General features: G+C 33.1%; 2 protein-coding genes across 2 annotated transcripts in view; one reads left to right on the top strand and one right to left on the bottom strand.

Annotated features, from left to right (window-relative positions):
- Positions 1 to 12,085, bottom strand: part of LOTGIDRAFT_237561 (hypothetical protein) — a gene marked incomplete at its 5' end in the record, with an annotated part of 30,958 nt that extends 18,873 nt beyond the window's left edge. The window contains 28 exons of the mRNA XM_009047344.1: positions 630 to 700; positions 922 to 1,080; positions 1,382 to 1,550; positions 1,868 to 1,999; positions 2,329 to 2,507; positions 2,688 to 2,798; positions 3,097 to 3,246; positions 3,528 to 3,762; positions 4,095 to 4,307; positions 4,502 to 4,635; positions 5,000 to 5,174; positions 5,292 to 5,378; positions 5,413 to 5,668; positions 5,819 to 5,936; positions 6,141 to 6,272; positions 6,523 to 6,619; positions 7,005 to 7,195; positions 7,532 to 7,630; positions 7,801 to 7,900; positions 8,064 to 8,141; positions 8,539 to 8,748; positions 9,226 to 9,320; positions 9,481 to 9,604; positions 9,805 to 9,969; positions 11,043 to 11,107; positions 11,262 to 11,393; positions 11,660 to 11,793; positions 12,037 to 12,085. Of these exons, the coding sequence (XP_009045592.1) occupies positions 630 to 700; positions 922 to 1,080; positions 1,382 to 1,550; positions 1,868 to 1,999; positions 2,329 to 2,507; positions 2,688 to 2,798; positions 3,097 to 3,246; positions 3,528 to 3,762; positions 4,095 to 4,307; positions 4,502 to 4,635; positions 5,000 to 5,174; positions 5,292 to 5,378; positions 5,413 to 5,668; positions 5,819 to 5,936; positions 6,141 to 6,272; positions 6,523 to 6,619; positions 7,005 to 7,195; positions 7,532 to 7,630; positions 7,801 to 7,900; positions 8,064 to 8,141; positions 8,539 to 8,748; positions 9,226 to 9,320; positions 9,481 to 9,604; positions 9,805 to 9,969; positions 11,043 to 11,107; positions 11,262 to 11,393; positions 11,660 to 11,793; positions 12,037 to 12,085 (3,860 nt within the window). The remainder of the gene's footprint in view (positions 1 to 629; positions 701 to 921; positions 1,081 to 1,381; positions 1,551 to 1,867; positions 2,000 to 2,328; positions 2,508 to 2,687; positions 2,799 to 3,096; positions 3,247 to 3,527; positions 3,763 to 4,094; positions 4,308 to 4,501; positions 4,636 to 4,999; positions 5,175 to 5,291; positions 5,379 to 5,412; positions 5,669 to 5,818; positions 5,937 to 6,140; positions 6,273 to 6,522; positions 6,620 to 7,004; positions 7,196 to 7,531; positions 7,631 to 7,800; positions 7,901 to 8,063; positions 8,142 to 8,538; positions 8,749 to 9,225; positions 9,321 to 9,480; positions 9,605 to 9,804; positions 9,970 to 11,042; positions 11,108 to 11,261; positions 11,394 to 11,659; positions 11,794 to 12,036) is intronic.
- A 569-nt stretch (positions 12,086 to 12,654) lies between these two features.
- LOTGIDRAFT_224151 (hypothetical protein) lies at positions 12,655 to 15,463 on the top strand. Its single transcript, XM_009047343.1, has 8 exons — positions 12,655 to 12,732; positions 13,156 to 13,401; positions 13,646 to 13,713; positions 13,883 to 13,973; positions 14,192 to 14,326; positions 14,597 to 14,704; positions 14,878 to 14,958; positions 15,343 to 15,463. Exons 2-8 carry the CDS (start codon positions 13,207 to 13,209, stop codon positions 15,397 to 15,399), a joined length of 735 nt encoding a protein of 244 aa, XP_009045591.1. The 5' UTR covers positions 12,655 to 12,732; positions 13,156 to 13,206; the 3' UTR covers positions 15,400 to 15,463.
- The last annotated feature ends 2,537 nt before the right edge of the window (positions 15,464 to 18,000 follow it).

Below are 18,000 nucleotides of genomic sequence, written 5' to 3'. Positions count from 1 at the left end.
GGAGGGGGATGGTGGTAGTGGCTCAGTGCTGTGCCCTGTCAGATTAGGGGGAGGGGGATGGTGGTAGTGGCTCAGTGCTGTGCCCTGTCAGATTAGGGGGAGGGGGATGGTGGTAGTGGCTCAGTGCTGTGCCCTGTCAGATTAGGGGGAGGGGGATGGTGGTAGTGGTTCAGTGCTGTGCCCTGTCAGATTAGGGGGAGGGGGATGGTGGTAGTGGCTCAGTGCTGTGCCCTGTCAGATTAGGGGGAGGGGGATGGTGGTAGTGGCTCAGTGCTGTGCCCTGTCAGATTAGGGGGAGGGGGATGGTGGTAGTGGTTCAGTGCTGTGCCCTGTCAGATTAGGGGGAGGGGGATGGTGGTAGTGGCTCAGTGCTGTGCCCTGTCAGATTAGGGGGAGGGGGATGGTGGTAGTGGCTCAGTGCTGTGCCCTGTCAGATTATGATCACTTTGTATTCTTGTATCATGACTAAAGCTACTGAGAATTTTCTGTCATACATTAAAACTAGTATTACTAGAAACAATGAGTATATTTTTAATCAAACTGTTTTGAAGAAGTAAATATCCAATAAAAAGTTAGTAAATGAGTTGTTATGAGCTAGGTAATACAGGTATATATATATATAAACTCACAGACGATGTTTAGTACGAGGCATGTCTGTTATAGCTTGATCCATAGCAACCATAGATTCTTCCCATTCTCCCTGTAAATTAACATTTTAAATTAATACATATTTTATAAATTTAAATTTAGTTTAGATTTCAGGTTGAATGTTTACAGTAATTGAAACTTAACCAAGTCAGACTTACAGTGTTTTTTAGTGTTTTTAAGTGTTTTTAAGTGTTTGTGTTTAGAATCATACACAGGTATGCATCAATACTTGATTCTAAATTCAAAAACTATCGACAGATATTTAAGTCTTACCCTATCTGCGTAAGCTTGGAATAACAGACCATATAAGGCAGCACGGAGGGAGAGATCATCATCTATACCACCAACCAGACGACTTGATTTCTCTTCCTCTTTATTATCTCCCTTGATATTGACAATTCCCTCACCCTGTCCTGTCTTCTCTTCTTTATCCTGTTATAGAAATAAATATTAGCTGTGTTCACTCTTTTCTACTCTTCTAAACAAGGAAAACAACTTCAGTTCTCATAGATTGTGTTAATCACCTAGTCAAAGAGGATCCTTGGTAATATTTTCACGAGAATAATAACTTAGATCCTAGTCTACCAGCTGATCCTTGGTGTAAGTTAAAACGACAGATTGTGTCATGCTTGTAGTTTCTTTATACAATGTCTTCATCATACTAGAATATAAACAGGGTTAGAAAGAAAACTTTCACATACGACATCTTTTACAAAATAGATAAAAATCTGACCTCTTTTTTAGGAGAATCAGCCGTTGCTGTAATACATTGTAATAAAACACGAACAGGTTCTTTTATTAACTCGCGTTCTATTGGTTGATTGAGTAGCGGTACACATGCGTTCCAATAATGTCGAGCTGCTGACATAACTAGACCATAATTCTTAGCGTTTCTGGCATATCTGAAAATATTGAATATAATTTATGTAAACAACATATCAATTCTATGATTAATAGACCTTACATTTGAATTCTATTTGTATCATGCCAATTTCTCGTCCGACGTTTGTGATTCCTGTTATTTTACAAAAACTTTACTCGATTATGATGCCCATTTATGTTAATACTTGATCAGGTCAAATAGAAAACAAGCTAGAAATGTCGCTGATACAGATACCAAGATCACAAAACTTTTCTTAGTTTCCTTCGGAAACAATAAGGGGTAAAACCCAAGTTTAAAAAAGACACAAACTAACATAGAACTAATAAAAATACAAACCTAGCGCTATTCAAGAAAGCCTCCATTGCTTGACGTCTGATTGAATTCTTTCCCGCCATATTTACCATTAAACTTTGTCCCAAGATGCAACTGGTATAACTCAACATTTCCTGTTCCACCATAGCTCTATGTCTGTAATAAATTCAAATGAGTCAGATTTTAATTACATATTTCACTACTTTTAAAAATAATTTATCTTAACAAATATTTGACTTTCATCAGAAACTTTGATTTATGAAAAATTGTTGAAACCAGGGATGCTGGTTTCTAAATTCTAAAATTTTGTTGAATAAATCTAGATTGTAATTTCTCATACAATGAAAAATCAACAAAAACTAGTGTCATTGACCATTTTATTTATAGTTTTTTCATGTTTTTTTCATATTGATTTAGAAATATTTGGTCCAGTGTCATTTATCAAGAACATCTCTAATTTTTAGCATAAAACAATCGAAACTTACGGATCCATTTTTCTATTTTTAGGTTGTGTTCCAACTACAGCGAACCTCAAAGCTTTTTCACTACATTTCAGCACTAATGAATGTTGTTTCTGATCAAAAGATAAAAACGTCAACTTGGACCAAAGTTGCAGCTCAATAAATTTTTCAGTCCATCTACAATTTTCTACCAGTTGAGTTATCTGAAATTAGAGACAAAATCTTTTACCCTTGGGTTACTTTTTATCAATACAAAACATTGAAAATGACATCAGGCAAAGTTTGAATAGCAATCTCCATGACAAGAATTTTCATCTCCCTGAGGCTCATTCAAGTCAACATCATAGTAAAAAATTTCTTAGCAGATATAATCCAACACTTACCTCTGTTAAATTTATTCCATCTTTAAATTCCATGATGCCATTTTTAGATAAAGCTGACATCTCCGTAGCAACAATGGCTTTCGTCATTCCTCTCTGTCCTTCCATATTCGTCTAAAAATAAAACAGAATTCTATAAAGTTAACAGCATATCCTTATCCGAATTTCATAGCAATAATTTTACAAATTCGGTTCTTAAACACCATGTCTACTAGGCTAGACTAGCTAATACTCAGACTGGCATCATAGCAATTATCTTTCCTCTGATTCAATTCCTAAAATACACTAATAGTATAAGTTTCAATATCAAGTATAAGATAGTATTTCTATTCCCTGTTCAAGACTAACATCTATATGATGTAATATGTTATCATTATAGTTCAATATCAATATTCTAATTTAATTATCATACCTCATCGTCTGTTCCCAGTGTTTTAGGAATTTGTTGTAGCGCCATCTGTTTAACACAGACCCAGGTTTGTAATAACGGTAGACGTATTGATATTGGTACTATATCTCGTGTATTGTCACCATTGGTTACCTGAATACCGTATTCACACACCTAATAGAATGTAAAAAACATTTGGAAATGGTAGAAAAAGTTTTAGCTACGTAACTAATGCAAAATATTCACAAGGAATGTCAATTATAAACATTATATGCTAATTAATTAAATATGTGGACTCTCTGGAAAAGATATTGTAAGCTATTGGACTTATGTTTACACCGCAAGTCATTTTTCAAATAATTCAGATAGTTGGTCAGGAAATGAAGGTCAGAGGTCGGAAGTCAGAGGATGATCACATGAGAAAAGTTTGAAATAATTAAAACAAGTATACATACCTCAATAGCTTTCTTAAGATCTGGTTGAGCCTCGGAACATATCGTCACGGTAACACCACCTTTACTTTTAGCTGTTCCAACAGTTGCTCTTACTGGTTTCTTATCCTTACCCTTCTCATCAGGGGAGGGGGAGGTAGGGGGTTCCTGAACTTCTTTAGGTGCAGGGGCAGGGATCCAAGGTAGAATTAAACTATATGCTAGGGCATTACAGATATTCACCAACATGACTGTTTCTCTGTTAACAAAAAAAGGTTTTTCATTAATGAAAGAATAAAAACCAAATCCTAATCTTTAATCCTTCAATAAATACAAAGTTTTATCTCAGTGACTCTCAAATTTAGGTTTTTTTTAGGAATGGAGTATCCATATCCAAGACACTTGTTAAACATTGTACAAACATGTATTTTTACTTAAACTATGGATGCACATTATATAGTATAGTGATAATATTTCACCTGAAGTTCCACAATCAAAACTTTCATCATTTTGTTAATTAATTATACAAAATCAGAGGTGATAGGCACGAGTAACAACAAATCGTGATGAAGATAATTAAATTCAACTCACCCAGCGTGTCCAACTTGTCGTAAACCATCCAACACGGCTGATAGAGTGTCTAATATCTCACGATGTCTATTACCAGCCAGGACGTGGTTATTATAGTTCCAGATATAGGCGGCAGCACTGCAGACCAACCACGCTTCATCCAACACTACGCCTAGTTCTAACCCTCGTAGAAAACTTTTAGTTGACATTTCAGATAACATCTTGATCCAATCACTGTAAAAAGATAAATTTTTAACATGAAATTGAGCTTTTATTTTTTTTTAGTAAATCAAGGGCAATAACTCTCTAATTTTACACTAAAGAAAATGTTCACACATTTTACTGATGGGATATCGAAGTTTAAACTTTGGACACAACAATCAAATGCAAACAAAAAGTTCAACTCGGGCACCTGATAAATGACTTACCAATATTCCAACCAATCAGGATCTTCCTCTGGTTTCTTCGCAACATAACCTTTTGGTCTTTTTCTCGTATCTTCTGGAGGTATTGGTACATTGTTCAGTTCAACTTTCTCAGAACGTAATAGATGAATATACGCCTGAAATCACAAATTATTTTAATTATTCATTTTTCATGAAAATAAACTCCTAACCTTTTCATGTGTATCAGGGACACTGAAAGCATCAATTTACATCATTCTAATTTTCAATTTCATGTCTGTTTCCTGCAATTTTTCACTAAGTGGTTTATGACGTAACTATCACAGAGCCCCTTAGGTATTATCACATCTGTGATAGTTCCGTCACATATATTCTATAATTACAGATATCACAAGCGTCTGAAAATTAGGTCAAACCATATCATGGCATCTATACACAAAAAATCTAGAAAACCTTCAGAAAACCTCCTCATAACCCTTCAAGATTATTCGCTAAACACGAACAGAAATCAATCAAACTTACCTCTCCTAGTATAAAATTAACCTCAGCTAGTATCCGTAGTAAATCTTTATTATATAAAGGTAGAGATTGGTCTGGGGTGGTGGGACGACTTCCAATACGACTTGTTGATTTCTTCTCTATTTCAGATGTAGCTCCATCTTCACGACTTTCTTTCTCTCTACTCACTGTTACTGGACTAGAAAATATCAAAATAATATTATTATCTCAAATTGAAACCTAGGTTGACAAATTATGGCCAGTAATGCTAAATTCCAAATAAACCAGTTAAGAAAGGGATACTGAGTTGACAAACCTAAATACCAAATAATATGTATTAGCCATGTGGACTCTCTGAAAATGTTGTTTAGTTAAATACTGGGCTTCAATAATCAAAGATAATCTGAAAAATACCAAATCTAGGTAAAGTATCCTACCTGTCTTCAGAAACACTCTTCCATCTATCATCATCATACAGTAGAGTAAACCTGGCCGCTACTCGACAGACATCCCATACTTCATGTTTACGTGCTGTTTTAGCTAAATCTGCCCACAGTCGCGCTCGTTCACGATCATTCTCATTACCAAGACGTTTTATATGACCTTCAACTTTCTTGACACATTTATTAAACTGTTGAGCTTTACATGCGAGCTTCGTTATCATGGTTTGTGGTCCCTTCCCACTGGCAATATCTGTAAGAGAAATAGAGTTTAACTTCTTATGTTATATAAGCTTAAACATTCACATTTATTGCCCCGTCCGAACGATTCAACACATTTTCCATGTCAGCCCATCCTAAAACTGTTTTTGGCATGAAAAAAAGGGAAAAAAGCTCCTCTTACCTCTAGTTTCGCTCTCACTATCCAGTACAAGAAGAAAGGCGTCAGGTGATAGAGCTTCACCAGCTTTTACAAGTAACGACCTCTTCATTCTAATAGTACCAGAATCACAGTTACGAGCCTAAATAAAATATAAAATATCAGATTATTTATAATAAACATCAATTCAATATGTTTACAGTTCAATAGACAAATTTATGGGCATCGCTGTGCAATGTGGAAGAAAGAGAAATTTTGTCAGGATAGAAAATATTGTATAGAATCTTTGTTCTCTCAATTCATTAAAAATAGATTTAATCAACAGATTAAAGTAGAAATGAAATACCTGTTCTATAATCATGGCTGCTAGATCTTCAGCTCGTTCAGGTTGTTGATAAAGTTCTGATCGTAATTCTAGTCGGTGTAACGCTACTTCAAGACGTTCTCTATAAACCTCACCATCATCTAGAGACAGAGCCTACAATAATAATAATAAATAACTGGGTTAATACATGAACCAAGTCTCAGGCCTGTGAAAAGTCTCAGTTTGAATTGAAAATTAAGACCTCTTAATGGTCAAAATTCATCACAGGTTATCTCAAATCCATTGGCTACCCTAAGATATCCTACTTCAAGGTGCTGGACTCTTTGAGCATCGCCTAAGAGACACACCTCTCATTTTCATCATTTGTCACCATAGTCAACTTTGTGAATTTCTTATTACTTACCTTTTTAATGTGTTGCATAGCAACCTGAATCTGTTCACTATCTTCTTCACAATGGGAGAGTTCCGTATGAATCTGACATCGTAACTGTACCAACAGACTGAAAAAAAAATATAACGTCTGCTGTTTTAATTGAGTCCAATTCTTAACCAAAACACTAGTTTGTAAAGAACACGAAGATATTTGTCCGACAAGTATGCAGTGTTTTAAATATTCTACCTGAATATATAGTGAATTGTATGTGTTTAGGTTTCGATTCATACCCATGTGTGCACAAATACCAGACTAAAACTCCCAGTGGACCTTTCTGTAACAGATAACAGATAATCTCAGAAAGATTGATGTCAAGGTTTGACCAAGGATCAGCTGGTAGAAAGGATACTCATGAACCACAGTTGTGTTCCTTATAAATATGCTAGTTTCCATCTTTATTACTATAGTCAAGGAGTAAAAGAACAGTGAATCGTAAAATAGAATGTGCCTACCTGTTAATTTCCTCCAAGGCCTCAGCTATAACTGTCAGATGTTTACGAATGTGATGGCGTAGATTTGGTTGTTGTAATGGAAGAGATAGATTCCACTGAGTTACACAACCAACTTGTACAATATTTGGATCTCCCTGACGTTTTGAATTCATTATGGCTTCTTCACAACGTTTCATACTCAGTAATCTTGTCTGTATAATAAAAAATAATTATGAAGATTTACCATTCTTTTATTTGAAGATAGAAATCAATAAAAACAGTGAAAAAGCTTCTAAAATATCACGAGATCAACAACTTACATATATTTGAATCTGACATAGTTTAATACTATTTTAACAGTTGAGATAATAATAATAGTTGTATTTATTTCAAAACAAGTATTTCAAAGACAATGGTAAAAACCAGGGGAAGTCAGTCAATGATTGGAAATGTTTTGATAAATATATCTATATAACTAACTCTGTTGTGAAAATTATAAATCTTGTAATAGAAGAGTTAACAACTAGAGAAAAAGCTGATATACTTACATCTACTGAAACTTTCTGATAGGATTCTTGTTTTTCACCCAAAACTTTGACCATCATTTCACAGTCCAGAAATTCTAACTCCAGAAAAAACTTGGGATCCTGAAATATACATCGGAGAAAACATAAAAACTTACATAATCAGTTCAACCAATGAGAAACCGTCTTGATTGAAAGCGTCAAATTTGATTGGTGGATAAAGTTTAGATTTCAAAACACGCTGAAAACAAGGTACCCTTAAAATAAGGAAAGTCTGTTAACCCCATACCCACCTTGATATTACTCTGTTTAATAGAGTCCACACAACTCTCGGCTAACTCAGGTAAATCTAGCTCCAAACACAATCTGCCTAGTTCCAGTAATAAATATGGCCTGAAAATTAGAATATTAACATTAATCACATGTCTTAAATATTCAGACCAGAAGATTTGATACTTTTTCCATGTCAGTTCCTCCTAAGAACATCACTGACAGGGGGAAACTGCTTTGAAAATCCATCACCCCTCAGTGCTAAAGAAATTTAATAAAAACTTACTTGTCAGAACAGTCTCCTGGAAATCTTTTAGAACTGGTGGGAGTCGGAGTTCTTCTTCCTGTTTTACTTCCACTTCTTCTAGAAAATACAAACATTGTTATCAAAAAATATAACACATAAATATTATTAGCTATGTGGACTCTCTGAAAGGGATGCCGAGTTGAAAAATCTAAATACCAAATAAACATTATTAACTATGTGGACTCTCTGAAAGAGATGCTGAGTTGAAAAATCTAAAAACCGAATAATCATTATTAGATAAGATGAAAGCAGACTTGAGAAATCTTAAAACGAAATAAGCTATGTAGAATTGGGTGTTCTTGAGGAGTGAGCATGCTCTGCCTTATTGCCTGTTTACATTCCAACACTCTAACTAACTAAGCTACAGTCCATCATTTCAGTTAAATTGATTAGAGGACTGTGGACATTATCATACTAGACATAACATAACAGATCAACACATATTTTTACTTACTTAGTAGGAGTTGTCTCCTCATCTTTACCAGGCTGTGATAAACTAACGTTGGTAGAACTATCACGACCAGTCGCCATTTTGGAATCTTTCCGTGAAATACGATCAGACACAGTTGTTTGTGACAAGGTTTGAGAAACAGTCAGTCCCATCTGATTCAATATTCCTTGTATTTCAGTGTAGTAGTCTTTCTGTTCCTTCATTTCTAAAGATCTGGAAAAAATCAAGGCACCGATGATGATATGATGAAATGATAGTAGGCTACCTACCCAAACTGTAATCAATAATCAAAGTTCAAAGGTCAACAAAATCAATCAGAAAGACATGAAATGAGTCCAATATCAATTGTATGGGAATGGAAATGAATGAGAAAGCAAAGCTACAAGGTTTCAGATTTAATTACAGTTCTCTCAATATCTGCTGCTATAACCCAGCATCTATTTTAGAAAGTCTAGTATGAATTGTTGGAGTAAAGTTTGTTAAGATGGCTTAAATTTAAATATAGCACATGATAAATCTCATCACCATCTTTATTCAGGCCATCTCATCTGCTTTATCAGTCCAAGGGAAGTAACTCTTAATAGACTTGATATTTTCAGACCACAATAATACATAACACCATACAGTTTAATTACTTATTTGTTCTTGTGATCTATAAAATCAGGATTAAAATGAAAGATTCAAACTTACAATTTGATTTTACATATTTTATAATAAACTGACAACTCTGGTGAATTTTTGATATCTTTATGTAATTTGGATGTTTCTACTAATTGGTTATGGACCTGAAAATGGGAAAAGATGAGAAATTATTGGTATCAACACATATTGTTTGATAATGACAGTGCAGTTTTCATAATTTGTGGAGATCTTATCCATGAAACCTCTGTAATAGTGATTAGGGTTTAGAAGACAAATCTACAAATAAATTAAATGGTTTCATACCATCAAACCAAAAACTTGTTTAAACATGGCTGGAACATTTTGTTTGATAAAGGTAGCTGCTGCCGTGGCGATATGAGAGGCGTCAGATCTTCTACCAGCATCCAGATGACATTCTATCAATCCTCTACAAATACAGGTAAAATAACAGGTGAGAAATACAGAATGAAAATACAGCAAAAAGCAAAAAAAAAACTTATTGCACCTTACAAAATTTCAAACCTGTTGCTTGACCTAGAGGGGCCAGAGACCATTGGAACTCTCTTTTCTATTACTAACAAGTCTTAACGAGAATAATTTCATTAAACAACCAAATCTTCGACTTACATCATTAGTTGTGCTCTCCATTCAAAATCCTGATCGTCTATATCATCAAGAGCCTTGACGATCTGGTGTAGACTCGTAGCTAGATATTGACGATAGCCTGGTTTTAAAAATGGCCGACAGAACTGCCAGTAGATAACTGAAGCATTGTACACAATAAAATGATATCTGAAATAGAAAAAAAGGTATTCTTAAAAGTCAAGTAGGATTTAAGAAAAAAAAAATGATGAATAATTAAAAACTTTCTTACTTTAAAGGCTGGCATGAATTGGTTTTTTTAAAATTCCTTTATACTGTTTGTATTCTGAACTAATGAAATGAAAAGAGTATATCCAACTGTTCTGAATCTTATTGGATTAATGAAATGAAAAGAGTATATCCTACTGTTCTGTATCTTATTGGACTAATGAAATGAAATGGAGTTTTATATCCTACTGTTCTGTATCTTATTAGGCTAATGAAATGAAATAGAGTTTTATATTCTACTGTTCTGTATCTTATTGGATTAATGAAATGAAAAGAGTATATCCTACTGTTCTGTATCTTATTGGACTAATGAAATGAAATATAGTTTTATATCCTATTGTTCTGTATATTATTGGATTAATGAAATGAAATAGAGTTTTATATCCTACTGTTCTGTATATTATTGGATTAATGAAATGAAATGGAGTTTTATATCCTACTGTTCTGTATCTTATTGGATTAATGAAATGAAATGGAGTTTTATATCCTACTGTTCTATATCTTATTGGATTAATGAAATGAAATGGAGTTTTATATCCTACTGTTCTGTACCTTATTGGACTAATGAAATGAAATAGAGTTTTATATCCTACTGTTCTGTATCTTATTGGACTAATGAAATGAAATAGAGTTTTATATCCTATTGTTCTGTACCTTATTGGACTAATGAAATGAAATAGAGTTTTATATCCTACTGTTCTGTATCTTATTGGACTAATGAAATGAAATATAGTTTTATATCCTATTGTTCTGTACCTTATTGGACTAATGAAATGAAATAGAGTTTTATATCCTACTGTTCTGTATCTTATTGGACTAATGAAATGAAATAGAGTTTTATATCCTACTGTTCTGTACCTTATTGGACTAATGAAATGAAATAGAGTTTTATATCCTACTGTTCTGTATCTTATTGGACTATAGAAAACAGTAAATACTATACAGATCTATTTCAATACCAATATTTGTGATATTAAATTAGTATATTTACTTACCTCTGATTTGTTTTAGCGATTGTAATAGCCTTTACTATATACACTACTGCCTTCTCTAACTGAGCCTAGAAAATATAATCAGAGAATAACTAAAAGTCAGCTCTATTTTTTTTTTTAAATATTAAGTGTAATAAGCATCATTTGGAAATTTTTAAAAAGAGGAGAACTTTTCATTTTAAAATGAGGATTTAATTGATTTTCTAAATGTTGAAAACTTACCCAATTATTGGCATCATGTGGCGCTATCAACTGAGCCTGACAGAGATAGGCTCGACATAAAAACTGATTGGCAGGCGGTGGCTTCATAAAAAACATCTTTAAACATTCTCTTGTCATATCTGTTAAACCATACTGTCAAAATAAAATAATTGTTACTTTTGATAAAAATTCCTGTATGTGAATGTAAATGTTGCTGGGAGTGGTATAATTCTTATTTATCTGAAGACAGTGGAATTAACTTTGAACAAAAAACTCAGAGTGTTTGCTAGGATAGCTAGACAATAGACTTCTCTGTGTATTTGACAACGTCCCCTGATTAGCACGAATATCTGTGCCTTACTATAATCAGTAGTCACAAATATTCAACAATCCTACTCAAATTTCAAACGGGAACTAACCTGATAAGCTGTTTCTGCACATAAAACATAAAGATCAGAATTAAACGCCTCAGTTTCATCTATAGCTGGTCTGTTTTCTGCCACTGTTCGTAAAATCTTGTATGCCTGTTCTAAAGCATGGATTTGATTTGCTCCTGAAGTGAAAAAAAACATGAATTACAATTAAGTTTTTCTTCTCCATTTTAGAATACTGATGATAGGCAGATGACACATTAGTCTGAAATAAGTTCTGTTTTAAAATTCAAGTTCAATTGCTAGACTTAAGAGTAGTTGGTCAGTGGGTGAATGGGATACAAATGACAAGCCCCCTCCCCCTTCCCCTTTTTTTCTTGGAGTGACACTGTTTTGGCAAAGAAATGAACGTCAAAGTTCTGTACCTGCTTGGCTTTTTGCAGTACAAATCAGGCTGCGTATACTTGAATCCATGTTTTAAAGTTTGTGTTAATCCAACTGCTTTAATTATGTTGTTTGAAGTAAAAAAAGATCTGTTTCATTCTGAGATAATAATATTTCTTGTTTTCATGGAGGTGGCCATATTGTTTATATGCCGAATCACACCATTGCGCGTGTAAAATAGTACCTTAAACAAAATTTCGGTTATTGGACAAAATGTCGACAAAAACGAAATATAACAAAATTTCCAAATGTATTTATGCTGTTGATGTCGGTTGAATTTGATGAAAATTAGAAAAATATTTTTCTAAAGTGTAATTAGTATTTTACTTCAATAGCGGATGAATATTCGTAGTAACGGTAAATTAATGGCGCGTTCTTCCAGACGCTTGTCAAATCTGAATGAAACCTTTCAAAAATTTCATTTCGGTTAGAACTCCATATTTCACTGGATAGAAATATCCCGTATCGACACAACAATTTTAATCAAACGGTTAATCGTGATATTTTTAGATAAACACTAGATTTTTAGTAATTAAAATTAAAATTATTCCAATATGCTGTTTGTGGCTGGATGTTGAAATGTACAACAAGTGCTTGATGTAAATAAAGTGAAAGTTGTATTTTGTGAAAATGGCAATGAAAATCTGAAATTGCTGGTGAAATTCTACAATCTAGCTGTGAGTTTTTAGTGTTTCATGTCTTCAAGGAGTCTGGATAAAATCTAAGTTAGTAGACAGGAGTAGAATATATTATATCGGATAACAAGATGTGTTTTAATAAGGTCAAGGAAATGATGGGGGTGGGGAACCTGACTCTGGACTTTATGATCATGTTATAGAAGAATTGTTGTGCAATCATTTTATCATTTTAACTAAGAGGGTGTTTACAAATAAATTGCTTGACTCTATGAGCCAAATGTAAGATAATGTACAGCAATTCTTTAGATCCAAGAATTGATTGTTTAGTACGGTAGGCTAGACTCTTGTCCTATTCACTCTATATTCTAGAAGCTTGTGAGTTTAATACAGACTGAAGATCAGTAAGAATATATTAAATTTATTTCTTTTGATGTAATAATTGTGATGTTTGATTTTTTACAGATATCAAAATTCTAAAATTCTCCACCAAATCAAGACATCATCAGAAATTAAATGGCTTCATCATGGTCAAAAGAAGCACCCACACCTAGAGATGCTCCGAGATTTAACCCCAATCAAGGTGGACGTGGAGTAGGAAGTGTCAAATTACAGAAATCTAAATCAGTCGACAGTGCTGGGTCTTCACGATCAAAATCATCATTTCAAAATCGACCTTCTGATAAATTAAACCCTAAAACATTTGATCCTGTAAGTATGTCAATTATTAATGAAAGTTTTTCTGGGACGCCAATTCCCCGAAATATAAACTATGACGATAACAGCAGGAAAGAAAAGGCTTTTTTTTAAACCATTAGATTTGGTCTGATTCTGGAAATTTAAGAAAATGGTTGCATCCAAGAAAGTTTGAAACTTCGCAATTTGAAATGAGTAGATATAGATTGATAGATAACTTGTTAAATTCTCTATAATTTGTAAATTATTATTATTCCAGTTTAAGAATTCTACGAAATGTTTATCACCATTTGCTAATCTATATGCTAATGGAGGTGTGCCTTGCAGGTAAATTTAAGTTTTTTCGATCAAACATTCAACTTATTATTATATTATTATCTTTATATTTCATAAAATATTTTAACTCTAGACTATTCGATGAATAAATTAATGAGATGAGCTCTAGTCCTGTAGATTGAAAAATTTTAACCATTGAAATCTTTTTTTATTATTATAGATTGTTCCATGGTAGTGTTAAACATAGAATACAGTGGGAAATTCCTCCAGAACAAGTTCCATTTAATCCTATTCTAGTAGCACTAGCTGATGTAAGTATTATTTATTTTACTCAAGTCTGTTCCTAGTCTAGTTTATTATTGTTATGATTTTATAAACTTCTTATGAAAATTATTGAGGATGGATGATTCTGAAGACCATCTAAGAAACATTCATAAAAGGACAACAGTAATATCTTGCTGACTTTATTTTCTTTGCGGAAAACAGGTGTCCTCCAACTTTTTACTTAATTTTTGCTATTATTTTTAAGGGTTTACGAGAAACAGTTCATCCGTACATGTTTGTATCACAAACTGGGTTTAAAGAGTTATTGGAGGTCCCTAATGCTGGAGAAAAAGCCACACCCCTTTTACCCAGACTAGCCCCACCCCTCAGAGCTGCATTGGTTAGTACCCATAGTTAATTTTATAAGTATCTTTCCTGTTATGATAAGGGCAGATAATTTGTAGCATATTTTATTTTTGCCTGATCGTATGTATGCATGTTATCGCATCACAGATGTCTGATTGAAAATTGGAATGATGCAAATCAATGCTAAAAGTGTCCACAATACACATAAAAAAAAATAGCAAACCTCTTGTCAGTCCTTCTAAGATTAACGGAAACATCTTATTTCACTAATTTACAAATAAAAGTGTTTTGATATATATTCCAGGCCCACGAGAATGTAGAAGTATTTGAGAGAGGTCTAGCAGCCACTATTCAACTGAGTGACGTCGTAGGACCAGCCTTAACTCCTCATCTTAAAGTTTTACTCATGCCTGTAAGTAATTTAACGTTAGTTTACCTATAGAACTGTGCTCCTGCTTAAAAAAATAATATAAAAACTCACTATTATAAATAATTATTCAGAAGACTTTTGAATTTTGATAATTAAACAGTAAAATGTGTAATCGAGAACCAATGTGAAATTATTTATATTTTTAATATTTGAAGTTGGCTAAGAGGATGATGGAGAAGAAATATAAAGAAAGAATAACTGAATGTTTACAACAACTTGAAGAGAATTGTGGCAGGGTACGATTACTCTTTTGTTTTTCTTAGCTTGCTGGAGAAACTCCTTATTTTACATTGTAAATTAGTTTGGTATTGCAAGGTTCCAACACATTATTCAACTCTGATTTCCCTGTAAAACAAATTTCAGTTAAGAACTAGTTCACTTACCTCCAGAACTAGGGTTTAATTCTTGGGAAAATTAGTGATGAAGTTGTTTTCTTGCTTTCCTGGACCACTGGCTTTTGATTGAGTGGAATGGGTTGCTTCCAGAAACAATGGCTGTTAAAATACATTAGAAGTTTCGAACCCACAACACCCGATCACTTAATCAGACTACAATCCAATTTCTTTTGAAATTCTTTCTTGTCTTTGTACTGTGTTTAAGTTTTTTGTTTTCTATTACAGGAAGCTCTTCCCATCATCAAATCAAAAGTGCCGACTTATTCTTCTATTTATGGATGACAGTAGTATCCATATTGGTTTTATTCTATAGTCAGTAGTGATCTCAACAACTGTTTGTTCTTTCCTTCCACAGTGCTATTGATGTGTGGGGTGGAACTAAGCTCAGCCAAACGTAGGACAAAATTTGAAAACCGGGCCTTGTATTCTCAAAATGATCTTAGTGCTAGGATGTCCTAGGGTCTTAACTACTAACACTGTCTTTAGGACGTCCTAGCTATAAGACCGTTTGGAGAATACCTGGCCTAGAGTTTAAAGATTGGGGCTTTCTTTCTGAGCTTACCCCAAGATAGCCAATCTATAGAGCACTATAGTGAATAATATTGTCTACTATATCTTAATATGTTGTGCCTTATATAAGTCTTCATGTTTATCTATAATCAGTCTGAACATTCAGTTAACAGAAGGTGTTGACAAAGGAGGCAACTGAATGCAGGACCAATTCCTGAATTTTGTTATTTTTGTATGATTATGACTATTATCAACTGATTAAAAAGAGGTTTTCCAGACTTTGTATATCAAAGACACTTATAGCTTCTATTTACACCATTCTGATAATTGTTTGAAGTCTGTTTTCCATTATTTTCCTTCAGCAATAGTAAATATTTACCATATCTTAGGATAGATGTGAATAATATCTACTGTTGCTAAAAAAACATGGTGGTTTGTGCAATTCCACAATAACGACTAGAATATGATGCAAAAAGAAGCTATGTCTTGATGTACAAACAAAGATTAGAAATTATTTTAGGATTGATTTTAAACATAAGCCTAGAATGCCAACATTTCAAACACCAAATATGTACATCATCAAACTAGACAAAATAAACTCTGTCTTATACCTTGACCCCAATAGCTACTACTCTTGTATTATGAAAGTTGTAAATGTAGCAATTTGGTTAGATTGTATGTTAGCTCATACAGTCAATCAGAGTTTACGTCAGACAGACTGAGAACAATAAGCCACGATGTTTACAATCTTTCTGTCAAGGGCTCTGATTGGCTGTATTCCCAGGAGAACGATCGTTAAAATCACTGCATTCTGTGATACCAGAAAAGGAAAATTGGCATGCAGTCTACTAGACTGAGTCTAGGTATAAGACAAAGTTGGTATTAGCTTGACATTATGAAAATAGTAACAAATTAGTAGGTCTTTTTATGAATCATATTTAAACATCATTCCAATTTCTTTTTTCTCAATGTTGTTTTATATTCTCATTTTAAATATTTTTTAGATATTTTTCTTGTTTCATTATGCAAATAGATTTTAATTTTAGTTCTGTGTTATTAGTCTATGTCCTTGAACTTTGCCCCTAATTCAATCAAATCTTAAAGAGATTGTAAAGAATAGTCATTATAAATAAAAACAAAAGCTTCAGTTTTTTTGCAATTTTTCTGGATGAAATTTACAAAAAATATCTCAACAAATTTGATTGATTGAAATGAAATTCAGACTCAGTCACTCGCTGAAACAAACATAAAAACAATAAAATCATTTAACAAGATTTCAACAGGGAAACATTTTATACCAGAGCTGATACATTATGAAATATAGAAGATAGAGGGAGAGAGGGAGGGGTAATTAAGTATGGGGGGTGGGAAGAAATATAACCTGCGAAAACTCAATGTTAAATGAAAGATTTAAGAAATACCAACCTTTATGAAGGTAGGTCACAAGTTCCTAGAGCAACGTTACAAAATGATTATCATCTAGCCATTGCTTTCACAATCTCATAGAGGTGGATCATCATCTTATCATTGCTTAAAGAACTTGTAAAGCTCATTGCACACTGCATGGTGTTTGCAAGATCAAAAGATAAAAAGTAGAAATTAGGATGATGAACAACATTTGGTTTGCCATTCGAAGCCAGGGGTAGAATAACCCTGTGCATCAATATCTTGGTCTATCATATTAATATAGAGATAGGTTAAACACATGCAAACCTTAAAACTCATGAAAATGTTTCTGTAAACATTAGCAAATTTGACCACTATAAATTCAACATAATTCAAAATGAAACCTGGCGCATGAACAACCATATGAATCAGATCTGAAAACAAGAGATTCTTTTCATCAAACAAGGTCCAAAGTCTTCTTTGTCAAGCATTGGGCAAGATTTAAAACAATAATTAGCAAGATTAAAAAACGATCCAAAATAACAAAAACAAAATGCTTCTTGCTGAGAAAAATGCAGAACGTAGGGCAAACATGCAATTCTTATGACTTAGTAAAATAATAACAAATTACCATTGGTAAATATCAGAATAATGAGTTACTAGGGCCTGGTAAAGATATTTATCTACGTCAGGCATTGATTCCATAAACACAAACAGTTCACTTTATTTATAGGTAGAATAAATAATAATAGAAACTATACAGAATAAACTTATATTGTGTTGATTATTACTTACACTACCTCAAAATAAAACACAAACACAAACAGTTCACTTTATTTATAGGTAGAATAAATAATAATAGAAACTATACAGAATAAACTTATATTGTGTTGATTATTACTTACACTACCTCAAAATAAAATAGAATTCTAATGTTTATGGTTTGAATTGATGTTGATGTTAAAAACCAATCAGGATTGATACAAG

Source organism: Lottia gigantea, assembly GCF_000327385.1.
Source record: "Lottia gigantea unplaced genomic scaffold LOTGIsca_110, whole genome shotgun sequence".
In the NCBI taxonomy this organism is placed as follows: Eukaryota; Metazoa; Mollusca; class Gastropoda; family Lottiidae; genus Lottia; species Lottia gigantea.
This window is presented reverse-complemented; position numbering and strand designations above follow the sequence as displayed.